This window comes from Anser anser, assembly GCF_964211835.1.
Source record: "Anser anser genome assembly, chromosome: 1".
NCBI lineage: Eukaryota > Metazoa > Chordata > Aves > Anseriformes > Anatidae > Anser > Anser anser.
The window spans coordinates 80,067,881-80,086,117 of NC_139720.1; the positions used below are offsets into that span (position 1 = coordinate 80,067,881).

Consider the following 18,237-nt stretch of genomic DNA (forward strand, 5'->3'; position numbering starts at 1 on the left):
ATGAACGCTACAGAAAATCTGCAGATACCTAGATTTGGTCTGATGAATTTAATCTCCGTTAACCCAGGTATACCACAGCATATTTTACTGCCAGTCTGGTATACATAGCTTACTGGATCAGATTGAAGTACTTTGCAAATGAGTTCACTGTCATTGGTCTGAACTGCTGAAAAACAGTAATCAGTTTAGAGGGGAAGGGGAGACTTGTCCTTGCTCTAATTAGTCAGGAATTAAGGTTTACCATTTTGGCTTAAAAGACTGAGATAAACCCATACAGTAAGATTTAATTTTTAAGCCATATGTTTTTTTTCAGGTCTTTTCCACACCCATAAAGGCCAGACATGCATTTTTCTTAATTGTAAGCCAAAATTCTCACATAACCACATGATTCTAGGAAGTGGGACTATATGAAAAACAGAAAATATTGTGATACACACAATAAACCTTTTGCCGGTTGGCCATGCAGGCATTATGCTGTGAGTAACAAGTTTTCCATGTGTTTGCATTAGTACCTTCCTATACAGCACCCACACAATTCCTGTGGCTTTGGGTGTGTGAAGCTATTTTTCCACTGGGAGAGGGAAGGGGTCCTCACTGGTGCTTTCCCACATTTACATTGCTTATAGCGATTTTTTTTATGTCTAATAGTTTTTGCTCTCAATAGCAAACACGTCTCACTGTGCTTCTTCGATCTAAGTTCAGCGATTTAATTTCCAGGAAAGAATAGTTCATTCCCTGAAAAGCAAGTTTAGGGGAGGGGTTTACCAAAACCTGTTTTCCCCACAGACATCCCTGTATCCCCTGTGGATGGACTTCTTTTCTCTTTAGCTGCAGCTTTCAGTACAAAGCTGCACCATTATTGCAATATTGCAAAATATTTTTGACTATGATTCAAGTGTCATAACATTTTTTTCCACATTTTTTTCACCAACCTCATTACTGGAGTCATAAGATAACTAAAAATGCTGTGGGGAACTAAGGCTGGAAACATCTGGAAGCATGCATTCTGAAGGCACAAAATGAGGGCAAATGAGTTCAAGATATATATTTTTTTTAAATTCTTTTTTAGTTGCTATCTTGTGATAGGTTGATACCACAATATTTTATTCATATTGCCGGTTGATGGTATTACCAGTGTTGAAGCCAGATACATGGCACAGGTTTTTGCTGTAGGTATGCCAGCCATGGCTGATGAAGTTGTGCTGGTAGAAGTTGTTAGTGTGGTATGAGGTACCAGTGCAGTTTTGTTGCTATTACTAGGAACTGTTTCAGTTGCATAGGATATGCTTCACTTATATTGATACAAAAACAACATTTTACCAGTACCTTCATGGCAGGGTGTGTTTTGCTGTATAGATTACAGTCCTCCTGTACTGCTAAAATGTTTCAACTTTGTATTTTCCATCCTGTATGGATCTGAGGGCTATTGCTACTGGAAAGAAGAAATCTTACTGTTTTCTAGACGGAACTTGATCCAGCTGTTAAAGAGGGTATATCAAGTGTTTGCCAAGAACATCAGATGGGATAACTTAGGAGGACCTTTCTGCAGGGGAGGACAGTTTGTTCAGTTCAGTCTGCTGAATATTGTTCATCCTTATCTGTCCATATAGCTTAACTGTGCTCAGGACTCGTACAGGTAACGTGACAACAGCTGTGCTCAGCAATGGTTCCACTGAGCAGTCTGGGCAAGGCCAAGCTTTCAAGTGTGTTTCCAAGTCCTTTGATGTTTTAATGGCATTTGCATCTGTCAAAATGGTTTGGTGCAAACATTAGCATTCTTTAATCTGAAACTCAAAAACAGCAGCGTGGGATTCTGGCTCATGTTTCTGTAGCACAGTAAGAGACTGAAATTTCTGCAGCTAGCTGGAGAATCTCTCCCATCTACGTCCTGAATTACTTAGAGTAGCTCCCAGTTTCTCTTTAAACTAGCTTATAGCAAACTTTATGTCCAGGAATGGATGTAATATGCCTCTAGCAGACAAGACTGTATATCATAGCATACATCTCAGACATCTCTTTGCTTCCTTTTGGCTCCAGATGTTTATCAGTTGTCTCTATATCCCCAGAGTTTGTAGAGAGACCTGCACAGAGCAGCCACCAGCGACTCTGTACATTCCTTTCACTCAGGGAGTTCTTCCTCTGTCAGTCCAGTAGTATCAACTGTCATTCTACTAAGCTACAGCAGTGAGCATTACATGCTGTTCCTGTACTAGAAGACTGCAAAACATCAAAGCTTATCCACTGATTTTATGAATATAAAACTTAAGCTCTGCTTAAAATGAACCAATTTTCCTGATATACAGGTGGCCCCATTTATCTTAAGACCGAATCATTTTTGTTGCCTCTGAGAAATATAATGTTCAATCCAAGCTGTGGGCTTCATTCACTGTTCGGCAAATGTTCGGCAGCTATTTCTGAGGTGAAATTTTGTACTACTAATTTTATTTCTTTGGTATTTTTTTGATTTAGCATTAAGTATTATAATTCATTTAAGTGGCAACAAATACATGATAAGCATCCTTCTTCTGTCAGTTAGTGAATCATTTGATAATTAATATGCTCAGTATATCTTGAGTGTGACTACCAGTAGTGGAAAATAGTGAGATGCTACTGGGAGTGTTAAAAGTCAGCAAGCTCTTTGCATCTGTGTGCCAGGGAAGTCTTATTCACTTTCCTGAGGTTCAGCAGCAGCTCAGATGTATTTTCCAGGAGATCAGATACCATTGACAGGTTCATTTTTTAACCCCCTGCCCAAAACATAGAGGCGGCAGCTATTTTCCAGGGTAGTAATAGCATGTAGGCTTTTTTAGCACAGCAGTAGGCTCTACATTATTTTGCTTCATGCTTTTTGTATTACCTCTCTTATTCTTTATGTTCCTTCCTCTGACAAGCTCCAAGCCAGCTCTTCATACCCTTAAAACCATCTCTGAGTAATGTTATTTTCCTCCTTCATTCTTATCTCTAGAGTGCCCTGTGTAATCTTCTCCTTAGCTCAGGAGTTTTGACCCCACCACTTCACCTCTCTTAACGGGCTGTTCAGTGATAGAACTGAGAGGTGGCCTGGCATCCTTCCCCCACCCCGAGGCACACGTGCAGTAGGGCCTCTCATACTCGATGGGGGAGTTGAGCTGAGGAAACACATCAGTGCGTGACATTGAGTAGCTATATGGGTGCCTTCCTGGGGAACAGCACAATAAAAGTACAGACTTGTGGTGGGGCAGGCTTTGTGCTAGCACAGCCCTGGGTGCTGTAGTGAGTCCTCTCCTGATCGCCTGACCAAACGGAAGGATGGTGTGGCCTCCAGGTAGAGGTGGCAGCTCTGGTGGCAATTTTCCTACGCAGGTAGCTCCAGATTTTGTGTGGAAGAAGGCAGACTCTGAGCAAGCCTCTGCCATCCTGACTCCTTTTGAAATGTATCTGAACTGTGTGACAGCCCAAGCACCCATCCACCACCCTCCAGGGTCACCAGCCACCCCAAAAGAGACAGAGCGGGGCTTGGGGCCTCCGGTGGGCCTAGCACACAACCCAAGTGGCAGTGCGTGTTGGTGCAGGTCCAGTTGAGAGGCCTGTAATTGCAGGGCAGGGCTTTCTCAGCCAGAAGGGTGTTTACAACAGCATGGGTGTGTGTGCCTTGCGCTCCCACTGCTCTGCCCCAGCGCAGCCGCCGGGGCCCGCGGGGAGCGCACCCAGCTCCTCCACCAGGGGAAGGCAAGGAGGGCATGGAAGGCTGGGCTCATCCCCGGTTTGGCAGGAGGAGGGTCTCTGGGCTTGTCTAGCTCTGGGTTTTCTTAGGATTAGCACTCTACTTAATTCTGTGGAGGTATTGCACCTTGTTTCCTGGCTAACTGAAGGGCTTGTCTGTGCTTGATAGCACTCGTCATTTCTCCTTTTTTTTTGTTTGGTGGAGGAGGCGGGGAAGGAGGATGAGGTACTTGCTATTTAAAACCGGAAGAGTTTGTCGTCCCTGTCCAGGTGAATTGACCCACGCTGAAAGGAAGTGTGATACTAACAGGGTTTTCTTTAGTCTGGGAAATCTGTGGATAGATGTGTACCATCATAGGAATTGCTTTGTCCACTAGTGCTTTCACTGCTATCCCGTTTTGCTTAGTTGGCCACCTTCTTCACCCTTCCCCTCTCAAATTTTGTGCTCCCTGCTGCAGTACAACCAAGTACTACCCCTTTGTTTTCATGCTGGTTTGCAGTTCCTTGCACCCTCTCAACATTCCAGTTTGCAGTGAGTTTGCACCCAGCATCACCTATATTGCTTTGCACTGTTGCATGCACGTGAACTCTGAAGTCCTGGATTTTTAGATCCTTTTGGCAGAAAAGTGTGGCTAGCTCTGTCTACACAGGGGCCATCAGACCACCTCATTTGAGAATTTCAGTCAGAACAACACACAATCTAGAGGGATGTGGAAAGACTAGCAGCCCCAACAGTGGTAGTGGTGAAGATTCTGGGAGAATTTGCACAGCCTGCAAAACCCTGGCATTTGCCAGAGAGGCTGCTGCATGCTTGTCTGTTGTGTTACTAACCTTACTGCAAACACTAATTGAAAGTTTACGTTAGCCAGCCCAGCTCTTGGGAGTCTCCTGGGCCATCTCTGGTAGAGAACCCAGCTGGCTTGCAGTTGGAGCATAAGTTGTCAATGCACAATAGGCATTTCTGAAGTAACTACTGGTATGTAGCTTTGCTCTGTGTGACTGCTACAGGTGTGGTCAGCGTTGTACTGGGGTATGGGTTGTACAGGGTTGTATTATTTTCTCTCCATCTCCATGAAATCCATCTCTATGAAATCCTTATTGCAGAGACATGTCTTTCGCTACAGCACACCAGCATTCAAGCAAAAGCTTAACTGTTTCCCTCACCAGATGCACAGGGCCCCCTCCGCAGTGTATCTAGAAAGTTTACCTGTCCCTTCTCCTAAGTCACTTCCCAAAGCTTCTCTCTTCTCCGTGAGGTGTGCAAAACACCTGGCAGTAATATGATGAAACAGATCTCACTTGGCAGCTTCCAGTGTTGATACGCTCTGCACCTCCCTCTACCCAGCTGTCTCCCAGTATCATCATGGAACTTTGCCAGGTACAACTTTAAACTCGTCCTTTCACCTGTCCAAATCCCTTGCCAACAGAGCCAGAGAAGTGGAAGCTGGGTCTTTGAGCTTGATACAAGGAAATTCAGTGTTTACAACTGTAATAGATCACTGAGCAACAGTTGTTCTTCCTCTTTAAAAAGTGTGGGCTTGAGTTTGAGGATCTTGCTGTTCAGACCTTTCTAGACCATCCCATAAAGGTTTATTAGTAGTAAACTTTCCTTAGCCATCAGCCTATGTCTAGGACCACCAATCTCCCTAAACTGTCTGCTCTTGGGGAGCCCATTTTTTAAAACAGTCTGTATTAGGTATGGTAAGCAGTGTTTTTCTAGTCATGTAGCAGGGGACACTTGAGTTATATAGCAGGAAGGGCTAAGAACAGTGTAGCATGAATAATCTGGTATGACCATCTAGCTTTTTTTTTTTTTTTTAGGAGGGTACGTACGCATATCTCTTGGGGATAACTTAGGTAAAATTGATCCTGCCTTGGACAAGGTGACCTCTTACAAGTTTATGACCTTGCTGCTTTACAGGCTTTCCTGAGCTCTACATTTCTTTGCTGGAATGTCTTCCTGACAGTATTCATGTGCAATCGTATTAAAAGACGATTTATCAGCACTGAGAGCAGTAAGATATGGAAGAAGTCCTCTGGGAACTTTCTGAAATGACATATCCCTTTGAAACATACTGTTTGTTGAAATTATAAATATTTACACCTACTCTCAATTTTAAAAAATCCAAAATGCTGAATAATCCTGTTTTGGTCTGTTTTTTTGGGGGGAGAAAATAACTAATGAACTCAATTATTTGTCCATTTTTTCTAAGCTTTAAGATGATGAACATCCCCATGCAACTGCATCAGGAGAGGTTCAGGCTGAACATTAGGAAAAGGTTCTTCACCAAGAGGGTGATTGGGTACTGGAACAGGCTCCCCAAGCAACTGGTCGTAGCACCAAGCTTTATGGAGTTCAAGAAGCATTTGTACAACACTCTCAGACATATGGTCTGATTTTTGGGTGGCCCTGTGTGGAATGAGGAGTTGGACTTGAGTCAGCAATGTGCCCTTGTGGCCAAGAAGGTCAACAGTATCCTGGGGCTCATTTGGAAAAATGTTGACAGCAGGTCAAGGGAGGTGATCCTGCCCTTCTGCTGAGTCCTGGTGAGGCCTCACTGGAGTATTGTGTCCAGTTCTGGGCTCCCCAGTACAAGAGGGACATGGGGCTGCTGGAGCGAGTCCAGAGGAGGGTTGCAAAGGTGATTAGAGGACTGGAGCACTTGTTGTACGAGGACAGGCTGAGAGAACTGGGCCTGTTTAGCCTGGAAATGAGAAGACTGAAGGGAGACCTCATCAATATGTATAAATATCTGAGGGGAGGGTGTCAAGAGGATGGAGCCGGTCTCTTTTCAGTTGCACCCACAGACAGGATGAGAGGCAATGGGCACAAACTGAAGCACAGGAGGTTCTGGCTGAATATGGAAGGGCACTTCCTTACTGTGAGGGTGACAGCACTGGGACAGGCTGCCCAGAGAGGTTGTGGAGTCTCCTTCTCTGGAGATGTTCAAAACCCACCTGGATGACATCCTGCGCAATGTGATGATCCTGCTTGGTGGGGGGTTAGACTAGATGATCTTCAGAGGTCCCTTCTAACCTCGGCCATTCTGTGATCCTTGTGGGTCTCTTCCAACTCGGGATATTCTATGATTAAGGTATATATAATGCTTCAGTTCTAATGTCAGAGCATGGATTCATTGATTTCAGAGCAAGTTCTGTTTCGCCTGACGTAGAGGAAAATTTCAGCTAAACTAACTTTCAGGTCAGGCATGCCTTGGCCATAGAGCTGGATGGGACAAATAGTTGAGACATAGTCATGCCCATATTGCTTTTACTTTCTGTGTGGGATCAGCACAATGAAATTATGTTGATCTCAAAGGTTGCTGCTTCCATGTAGAGATGTTCCTTTCTCTGTTTATGAGTCTCCCTAGTTTAAACTATCGCCACCCCCCAGCCACCAGCAGTTGAAATTCTGGAAAATAAATAAACAAATAAAAAAAACTAATCTTAAAATTAAAGGGAAAGTAAGAATGTCAGGGAAAGAAAAAGTATATAGATTTGGTTGTCTATTTCGAGTAAGAAAAATATATATATATATATATATTTTTTTTTTCATGAACTCTGCAAACTCTCCAGAGCCAGGCCTTAGAGCTACTCCGCTGCTAGGCACAGCTAGTGGGCTTTTACCTGGAGAAATGTGGGATGGTTTCTTTGGCCAAAAGATGCAGGATTATACATTCATGTCTGGAAAGCTTGACAGGATGAAGGAGGAGAACACTGAAGCTCTGTTCAGGAAAAAAATTGACTGTGGCTGCATATTGCAGCAGATCCTTGAAGGCTAAATTGCAAAATTTGGTGTGACTGTGATGGTACACAGTGTATATGAAGCAGCCTGAAGCAGCAGTTTATTAGCAATTTCTGAGAAGCAGGGGCTAGGGAACAGGGAACAAAGGCTGGAACATGAGGGCACATGTACCAGAAGCAGAAGAAAGGAAGGAGGGGAGCTGCTAAGGTTTCTTTCTTTCTTCAGCCTTCTAAGGTAGGGATTGTGGATCATGGTATAGGCAGAATCCAGAAAAAGTAAAGTAGTGAATCAGATTCTACAGTACTTTTCACAGACATCTCCCAAATGTACATTCCCCAGTGCTTTGTCATGTCTGAACTTCAAATGCAGTAATGAATGGGAAATTCCACTATATCCTTTGGGAAACTGTCCAACAATCCTGAGATATTTTTCCCTAAAAGGGTAGTCTAAATGATTATCTTGTTTCTCTTTGTAATCTGTAGCTATGTCCATGTAAACCAGGGGTACTACTCTCCACCCATGTAGTTTATACAGCCTTCAAATATCTTTTGTCTTACGTCATGTACTAGTTATGCATTAATCGAATTCTTACATTCTTCCTACTTGTTAATCAATTCCTGTGATCAGTTGCAATAAGGCCCTCTGTTGCACATACATACACAGAGATACGAAAATCCATAGTACAGATGCTTCCACGTTGAAATCAAAGAGATCTCTAAGTCTCAGCTAGCCTCTACAAGAGGTAGTGGATATTCATCCACCATGCCCAATAAAAATTAGTGGAGATCTTGATCATTTTCTCATCCTGTGAATACTTTCAGATATCCCCTTTTGGGTTTCAGATGGCTAGCCATAGCCAATACTTTTCATAAATTGCACTGCAGCTGTGTACAGAGATCAGCATCTCTACTCTTGACCAAAGTCACTTTCTGGATCTTCATTTAAAACTAAAAAGGCACAATTAGTTTTATTTTGGAGTTACTATCCTACTGCAAGCTTACATTAGGTGTTTCCTACCCTCCATCTTAGTATTTTTCCCAACCCTTATCACCTCACTAAGTATATATTTTGCTTTCTTTTCCCCTCAGCTGTATTAGTAGCATTTTTTTTAAGTCTCTTAAGCCAATTAGATCTACTAAATCATTCTGCAGTAGTAACAGAAAAATTACTTTTTCTTCAACAGAATGTGTCACTGATGGAATCTGAAGAAACCAATGAGGGAGGTACCACTCCTCTGGAATCAAGCAGCACCACTGGGGAAGCCTGGAATTCTGCAGCAGCTGAAAGAGAGCATCATGCCCCTCATGCATCAGATAAAATGAGCACCAGCCTGCCTGATTCTGCGAAAGGAGTGGAGCTCAGCGCTCCTGAGGACTGCCTTTGTGCTCAAAGGGAAGCAGAAGACATGCCAGGTAGACCTTCTAACCTTATACAAAAAGTGCCAGCAGGACTGGAACAAGAGCAAGGTGATACAGAGCCTCAAAAGGGACTCTCAGAATGGGAGGGAGGAGCGATTTTACGGGAGGGTGAATGGGATTGTTCTCTGCAACTTAAGCAAGTAGAGCTGGCTAACCTGGAAAGCAACCAGGACTTCTCTCTCAGCACAGTCCAGGATGGGCTAGCCACTGGCAATGCTGTCCTGCAGGCTGTGGACCTTGGCACTGAATGTCCTCAGTCCCAGACAGAACTGGCTTTTCATGGCACAGACCCTCAGGCCCAACATCAAAAATCTCCTTTGGCCAATGCCATTTCCCCTCAGAGAGAGGCACCTAAGTGCTTCTTGGTGTGTAAAACCATTTCAGAGGGGCACTATAAGGCTGAGCCATCTCTGGATAAGATGGAGTCTTTGCAGGAGATCAATGCTAATGTAGAGCAGAATCAAAGCAACAATAAAGTAGTACTAGGAAATGATGAGCAGCCTACCTCAGAGGAAGCAGTAGAGGACATGGCTAAACTATACACTTCTGAAGATGCTAAGGAAAGCAGAAGGGTGCTGCAAAGTTGGGAGGAGAATATAGAGTCTTCATATCAATTGTCTTCCACCTTAACAGATGACAGCCAAATGAGCTCACAACAAGCAGAAGGAAACATCTCTGCTGGTGAAACACAGAATAGCAGCCTGGTCAAAAAACAGGGAACAGTAATGATTCCTAAAGAAAATTCATCCACTTCTAAATGCCTTCATGTTGAAGATGATCACAGAAAAACAAAGAGCAGACCTACTTCTCCAGTAGTAAGTGCTTTCCAAGTAAAGGATGCTGCAGAAAAAAATGAACAAGTGAATACTTTACAGCATAAGGAACCAGAACAGGAAGAAGCAGTGTCTGAACTTCAGCAGGAACAGGAGAAGAAAGAGTGCAAAGAACAGAATCAGCAGAAAAAAGGAAAATCTTTGGAACCCAGAGATCAGAAAAACAAGGAACACAATGAACAGGAACAAGAACTGCAGAGGGAGGAGCTGAGACTGAAGAGGCTCTCTTCAGCTTTCAGTTCAGAGATGTCTTGTGTTCCCAGGCATAATGTAGACTTCTGTGGTTTGGAGGATGTTGTTTTGGCTGAGGAAACGGGACCAGCATTTCTTCCCGGGGAATCTATCTGTATGGGTGAACATCTTGGTGAGGGTGTGCTGTTGAAAGCTCATGTCACATCATCAAGTTCTGGATGTCAGCCACTTGCTGTCAGCCCTTTGTCATTAGACAACCTGAACCCAGTGGGCGAAACTCCAGTGGTGCCTCCATATCCATGCCATGTCTCTGACCAGGCAGAAGAGCTGGAAGACTCTGGCCGCTTTTCCACCAGTGGTCAGGATAGCAGAGAAGTTGACTGCGATGACAGAGTAAGGCTGGGAAGGGAGGATAAGCATAGTGGTGGACCTGGAAAGGCTGCCCAGACATTTGATGAAAGAGATGCACTGCACCCTGGAGGAGTGGCAGCACCTTCTAGCACAGAGAACCCAGAGGCTTGTGTTGCGGCATGCCCCTACTCTGGTACTAAGAATGTGGAGCCAGCTAATCTCATGGATCCTCACCCCTCTGCGGAAAATTTAGGAAAAGCTGAGCTTCATGACTTTATTCAAGATTTACCCTCAGAGCTCACCTCTGTGGCTTCAGTGTCTGGCCCACAGCAAGAGGATGCTGGTGGAAAAGTCTCTGTGAGTCCCAAGGACTGTGCTGGTACCAACCTGAACAAATCGCTGGATTCCATAGAGAAACCAGCTAACCAAGCTGCTTCTGTGTGCATGCAGGACCCAGCATCAGGAGAAACTGTTATTGTAACCCCTGGCCTAGGGGAGGCCAGTGCTCCCCATGAACTGCTTACTTCTGAGAAAGGCTTTCATGAAGACCTTAGTGGCCCATCTTCTTTCTCTGTAATATACACGAGCCCTCTTCCTCCAGAGGAGAGCCTTCCTGGGGATAGAGGGACTGTGGCTTTCACTGCAGGGCCTCTGGAACCACCTGAAACACCAGGCAGGACTTCCACTCCCCTGAACCACCCAGAGACAATTCAGCAGTACCACCCCCCCCCAAAAAAAAGTTCTTTTACGCAAGGAAAAGAAACTGGAGCAAATATGGCTTATGAAATGCAACAAACGCCCTTACTTGATCAGTCTGACTGGAGTTTAAACCAACAAGAGCATGGATCCAGAATCTCCAGCATCCTGAGCACCCTAACTTGGCCCCCTGAAGAAGATACGGTCTTTACCACGAACCAGCAAGAACAACCTCTGTCCCCTGTGCCCAGCTCAACTCTACCTCTGGTGTCTGAGCCTGATGCCAAACATGTCCCCAGCCCTAGTCAAGCTCAGACCCCTGCACTTAATCCAAATCACCTTGCCCAACCTCCAGCCCTTGATAGTTACCAGCCTCTCACTCCTGTGCCCCACTCCAGGCCACATCTAAACTGTGGTATGAATGACAATGAGTTACAAGCCATTCCCCCTACTTCTAGTCATCCTCTACGGACTGCCTCCACTGTACCTGATGCTAATATTGTGCCCTCTTCTGGTAGAGATGTAGCAGAGAAAGTTGTTCTTCCACCAACTAGAGAATGGGATCTCTGTGACTTGGATACCCAGGATACAGAAACTTCTGACGACTCAGGGGTCAGTTTGTTGGCCAAAAACTTTTCTGCTGTTGGAAATGATGTATTGGCCAGCTGCTCCGACACCAGCCCTGAAACAACAGTTCAGCATGTGGGTATACAGTGTGGAAGATCCTCGCCTGACCACCCTTCTTGGCCCTCACTGGAAGACCTGAGAACATCCACAGACTGCAAGAGCAAAGACTCTATACAGCCCCTTCCAATGCTAGCGTTCACCAATCCAATTCACTTCCTCCAGCTGAGCCCTCCATCGCCACCAACCACCAGAACAACCTGCCAAGAAGATGAGGTCTTGGGAGAGCTGCGATGGGAGCAGCAGGCTGACCTCTTTGGTGTGGATACAAAGAACATTCAAGTTCCATCAGCAATTACAGAGAAAACAAAAGGTGAGAGAAGGATCAAGCAAAGACTGGAAGGACAAGGAGAAGAACACCATTTGGTGGCTCAGTCAAGGGAAGAAGTGCCCAGACATTTACCCTTGGAAAAGTCATCAAGCTGGCCAGACAAAAAAACTATCAGGATAGTTGCACAAGAACCAGCAGCCAATCAAGAAAGCCCAATTAAACGTCGAGTAAAAAGCAAGGACTGGCACCGGCAGGGCCTGAAGAGGACATCAGTACCACCAGATATCTTGCAGGGTGAGTCCTTTCCTCTGTTTTCCACCTGTACTCCCTTCCTTTTGGTGTTGCGAATACCAATAACCTGTAGTTAAATAGGCAATGTGATATGGAGTCTTGAGTGTTGAGATCGTGGCATTGCTTTTGTGCATTTCTCATGGTACTCATCACTGCATCCCTGTAGCCGCCTTATCCTGCTCCAGGCTGCCCCCTCACAGTTCATCCCTGGCTCCACTCTGCTACCCTGTGACAAGTGCATCCTGCTTCATGCAGGGGCTCAGTCCCCTACTTTCACTAACAGAGACCTTATCTTTCTTCTGATTCCTCACTCCTTGAAATCACATCCAGTTTCTCTTCCTATCCCTTCTCCATGTTTACTGTTCTGCTGCCCTTACTCCGTAACATGAGCTATTTTGGCCTGCTTGCTGGAGTTGGTTTCTTTATGTGGCTCTTTGGTTCTGCTCATCATCTCTGCTGCCATCATATGGCTATTACGTTTTGCTGCACTTCAGTAACAGCCCTTTTCCAACTAATAAGGAAAATGTATGCACACACCCTTAGTAGCCCATACGTGTTACGGCTTGTTTTAGCTCCTTGTTTCTTTGGCACCTCTCTTTATTTTGCAACTGACACCTTTAGGTACCAATCTGACCTTCTAAATATGATGATCATCCTGTGAACATAGGCTTTGAGATTACATATGAAAATGAAACCCAAATTTGTCAGATCTAAAATCCCAATTTGCACCAAGCCAAATCACTGATGTCATGAATGGAAAACTTATATCTTCTGTAATGCAGCTCATTCAGACAGTACTTACTGTCAGGATGAATGTCTGTTCTTTGTTATATCCTACATGAATATCACTTTCAACATACTTGCTTCTTCTCGGTAATTACCTAGTTTATTTTCCATGCTCCACAACGTGCTGAAGTTTTGGCACAAAGGAAAAGGAGGGCATGGTTGAGGGGTGCAAAGAGTTTGGCAGCACGCTTGAATCAAAATTTGTTCATGTGTTTGACCTGTAAATTTCATGTTCAACATTTCAAAACATTCAACACAACAATTCTTTACCCTGACACATACTTGCAGCTCAGTCTCTGGTGTCTCTTCCTCCTTCTGCTTCCAATGAACTTTATGTATAAAGTCTCCATTCCTTATTTAATTAAGCCCCTCACAAACAAAAGAAGAAAACATACTTCTCTATCTCACATAAACAGAAGCTGACTCAAACAGCAGTTTTTAATTGATTACATTCATTCTTATGTTGAATCCACCAGGCCTCGTCCCTTCTAAGACTCTGGACATGTGATTTTATTAGATGTTCAGTATTTCTGCCTTAGATGTCACTGAGAGTATTTGGAGCTCAACATATGTAAAAGGAAGTCTAAGACTTCCAGACACAATTAGTGACTTTGGGTCCATTGATCCTCAGATGCCTGGCCCAAGCTTCTGAAAGGGGAAAGACAGCTTACAAAGTAGGGCCCACAGGGAGTATCTTCACTTGGGCAACTGGAGATGGAAGCTCTTCAAGTTACTGTCACTTGTGAAAGTGTCAGCCTTTTGTAGATATGAAAAGCAAATGTGACTAAGTAACAGATGTAAAGTTTAAGTAATGCCAAAGATTACTGAAACCAGAAAGTGTCTGACCCATAAATAAATGTCAGTAGGTCATCTGTACTCTAGCCCAAGACGACCACTTAGGCAGGGGTATAGTAAGTGGTATCTGTGTGTTTTGGGATTGTAGCTGGACTCTAAATTAGGACTTGTGTTTACTTTCTAATTGTATTATACGCAGAAGTCTCTCCTGTTCCTTCAGAGGAAGAAGCACACAAGGTGCACAAGGAACCACCAGTCAGTTCAGAAACAGTAATATTGCGGTAAGTCTCTCAAAGGCCCCTTTGCTTTGGTCTTGCGTGTGTGTAGTACAGATAACCGATACTCTCCATTGTTCTTGAGGGACTAAAGATGAAGCTAATGAATAGAAAACTATGATAAGATGACTTATGGCTGTGTTTCAGTCCATGCCCTCTGGGAGAAAAACTGCAATAGAAGTATTTCTGTCCCTTTAGGACAGTGTTTCCATCAAGCCAAACTTTGTTCTTTGTAAAGTAAAGCATATGGAGCTTGAGCTTGTTGGAAAGGGGGTCCTTGCTGTAGCAGGTCTGTTGCTAAGATTTGGATAAGCCACCTCTGGCACTGTACTCTTCATTTGCTCTTTGTTTCCAAATCCTTGCTCCCTCACAGGGAGAAGAAACCTGCAGACACGATGGAGAACTTCAAGCGTCGGCACTCCAAACTCATCAACTCCTGTAAGTACCTTCTGCCTGAAGTGCCGTGGCAGACCCCTGTCCTCCATCTCCCACCCTTGCAGTGAACATAATGGAGCGTGGCTTTTGCTACACAGCAGCGTTAAATCATTAGAGAGGGGTGTTTATTGGAGGCAGTGAAGCCAGAGTCAAAGTCACCACTCAGAGAGCTGGTGAGCTTTGCTCATAGCAGGTGCATATGGTCTAATGTATTTAGTTATCCTAAACTGAGACAGTAATAGACTTTTCTCCATACTGAAGAAGAGGGCAGGTAGCTGCTATAGAAAATATAAAAATATATGCCTCTCTTCACAGCGAGGTTGCTGTATCAGGAGTACAGTGATGTGGTTCTGAACAAGGCCATTCAAAGCCAGAAGAGAGTGGATTCTTTCTCAGAGGATATGGAGTCAAGTTTCCCAAGCTCCCCAAGGTTACGGAGGAAAGTGCTGTCTCCCCAGGACTCATATTTGCAACGTCTGTCAGTCTCATCTACTGCATCCCTGTGGCAGGACATCCCCATGATAAGGGGCAGCAGAATGCTGCTCAATATGTCCCGGGATGAGCAGAAGCTGCAAGAGGTAATGGATAGATGTCATATGGTAGATGGGTGGTTTGTAGTCGAGAAGGGGGCCTGTAAAGGGTGGTTAAAGTGGAGAACAGAAATGTCTGATGTGGGAGTGCAGTGGCTGAACGCAGAGGTCACCTACTCGTGTAAGCAGTATGGGGATGTGGTACTAGTGGTTATGTAGTACAGTGCTGAAGTTAGGCATTGCAGAGGAAAGGAGCACTGAAGTAAGGAGACAGGAACATCTGTAATTTCATGAAAACAGACATAGGAAAATTGAGGCAAGATAAAACATAGAATTTTAAGCATGTTTGATGCAAAAGAGAATATTAAAGTACAAGACTTCCAGCATTCTCCCACACTTAAGCTTATGAGAAACGCTAGTAAAACCACAATGAATTGTCATTTTGGGGGTAGAGCATGCATTTACAAAACTGACCCATGTGAGCTGCACAGCTCAGAGGAAATGGGAAGATGTATGTGTTCAGCAAAACGGTACACAGAGAAACTGGGTAAGGAAAATGGGAGGAACCAAAAAGTGAATGGGAGAACCCAGAGAGAGAGAAGAAAACAACAGTGTGTGAAACATGATGGAGGAGGAAAAGAATGGTGGCAATGCAGTTGCTGGAAAATTTATGGGAACACATAAAATAGGGGATCTAGTAAAAGTGGAGTCAAGGGGAAATGAAAAATAAAATTAAAGCAGGTAGCTATTAGTCTTTTTAAGTCATACCACAAGCCTGTTTTTCATTCCCAAAGCCTCTTCTTTTGTAATTACACACTACTTACATCATGTACTAGGAAGTCTTCCTGCTTTGTTCCTGACTCCTGTCAGTAAGACTCCTTGCAGACTTGCCTGGTTTACTGATCTTGTGCTCCCTCCTTTCTTCTCTCAAGGCCAAATTTGAGTTGATAATGTCTGAGGCTTCATACCTGCGCAGTTTAAATGTGGCAGTGGATCACTTCCAGCGATCAGCAGAGCTCCAGGCAATGCTCACCAATCAGGAGCGTCAGTGGCTTTTCTCCCGCCTTCAGGACGTACGTGATGTCAGTGCCAGGTGAGATATGGCCCTTTGCTTCCATGACTAACACCCTCCATGAAGCACAGATACAGTCTAGAAACTACCAGTTTCCATCGGTAACTTATCTCACTCATGTTCTGCACGTGCACTGACCTTTGAGTTAGATATACAAGCCTATAGCACTCTGTGATTACATACCAGTGGTGCCCTCAAAGGAACCTTTACCATTTTAGGTGACAGGGCAATGCAAATCTTGTTGTTAAGTCCCAGAAACGATGATGCAATTGTGTGCAGAGATCCTTGCAGGGTTAAAACATTCAAAATGCTATTGTAGTCATGCCGTATTGGCCTTAATTACAACGTAACTTGAGTAACTAGACTTGAGCCCAAACCAAATATAGCTCCCGCCAAATGCAAGACAGCAGAAAGAGCTGCACAGTCCGTCATCCAAAAAAAAAAAAAGGCAGAAAACAAAAATTAAAAAGCCATCGTGTGACAATCTAATGTGAATCAATAGAGCGTAAGTCATAAAATGTAGACATGATCCCACATGCAAGGAATCCTGTACGTTGTAGGATTCTGTTTTCCTCCTTCAAGGCTTAGCTACATATATCACTAAGCTACTATGGTTTTCTACTGTGTTTTTGATTTCTACTGTTGGAATTATTTTGGTTATATCCTAATTTGCTATTGTTTCCCGTCCATGCCTTATAAGTAGCAAATATGACTTCCTCAGGAATGAATTAGAGGGCTGGGCTGTCAACAAATGCATGAAAGTTGCAAGTGCCAGATTCTGTACCTGGGATGGGGAAGCCCTGGCTGTCCATACAGACTGGGGGATGAGAGGCTGGAGAGCAGCCCTGCAGAAAGGAATCTTGGGGGTTTTGTTTGACAACAAGTTGACTATGAGTTAAGTGTGCCCTGGCAGCTGAAAGAGGGACTACCATACCCTAAGATGCATCAAGCACAGCATTACTAGCCCATTGAGAGAAGTGACTTCCACTGTCCTCTGCACTGGTGGAGTGTGGCCTTACCTTGAGTACTGTGCCCAGTTTTGGGCACCACAATATAAGAAAGACATAAAACCAAAAGGGTCCAAAGGAGGGCTATGAAGATGGTGAAGGGTCTAGAGGGCAAGATGTATGAGGAATGGCTGAAGTCACTTGGATTGTTCAGCCTAGAGAAGAAGAGACTGAGAAGAAACCTCATCATGGCTTACAGCTTCCTCGTGAGGGGGAGCGGAGGGGCAGGTGCTCTCTGGTGAACAGCAACAGGACTTGAGGGAATGGCATGAAGATGTGACAGGGGAGGGTTTGAGTTGGATATTAGTCGGGTCTGATTTTTGAGTGGCCCTGCATGGAGCCAGGAGTTGGACTTGATGATCCTTTTAGGTCCTTTTCAACTCAGGGTATTCTATGAGGAACAGTAATCCATTTTGCCTCTGACTCTTCCTTGATACCTAGCCCCAGATTGTCGTTGTATGGGCACTACACTCTAGAAGAAAAGGGCTATCTTCCACTTATGTGGGCTGTCCTGACTTTAAAGAAAAGAGGATGTTACCACTACTAAATGATACTGATCACTGTGCTCTGTATTTTCCTCTCCTTTTACGGCACTGCAACTACGTGCTGCAGTTTCCTTTTTGACTTAGAAGAGAAGTTTGAGGAGGACATGTTCACCTTCCATGTATGCGATGTGGCTCTGAAACATGCCCCTGAGTTCCGCAGGGTATATCTACCATATGTAACAAACCAGACATATCAGGAGCAAACCTTCCAGCGGTTACTGTAAGTTTTTCATTTGTTGCACCCTTCTCCCTGCTTGCTGCACCTCTGATGTGCGTTCTTTCAAGTGATGGGGAATAGGTATTGTCTGTTTGCTGGCACTCACACTACACACCCCAGAAGAACAGGCCGGAATCTTCTTCAATTCAATGGCATTTGGGACAGCAGTAGTGAGCTGCTGTAAGGATCCTCTTTCATAGCACTGAAAAGAGAGAGAATAATGGACATACATGTGATTCTATTGCAGCCTGTTGTCTCTATTTAGTCACTATTGAAAAGTGCAAAAAAAAAAAAAAAGCTGTTCTGAATAGTCATTTTCAGTCTGTGGTTTTCAGACTACTAAGAACCTGAAGGTGACAGTTAAAAAATATGGCTGCTTTCAGTAAATTTAA

The 18,237-nt window shown here is 44.2% G+C and overlaps 1 protein-coding gene across 2 annotated transcripts in view; it reads left to right on the forward strand.

Annotated features, from left to right (window-relative positions):
* LOC310903426 (uncharacterized protein) overlaps positions 1-18,237 on the forward strand; it is a 37,163-nt gene that overhangs the window by 11,463 nt on the left and 7,463 nt on the right. The window contains exons 2-8 of one of the 2 annotated variants that reach the window (XM_083846672.1): positions 8,631-8,859; positions 9,499-12,186; positions 13,964-14,045; positions 14,413-14,477; positions 14,790-15,052; positions 15,937-16,097; positions 17,696-17,848. In XM_083846672.1, the coding sequence (XP_083702798.1) occupies positions 8,631-8,859; positions 9,499-12,186; positions 13,964-14,045; positions 14,413-14,477; positions 14,790-15,052; positions 15,937-16,097; positions 17,696-17,848 (3,641 nt within the window). Of the gene's footprint in view, positions 1-8,630; positions 12,187-13,963; positions 14,046-14,412; positions 14,478-14,789; positions 15,053-15,936; positions 16,098-17,695; positions 17,849-18,237 lie in introns of both variants that reach the window. The other variant, XM_083846671.1, reaches the window with a different exon arrangement.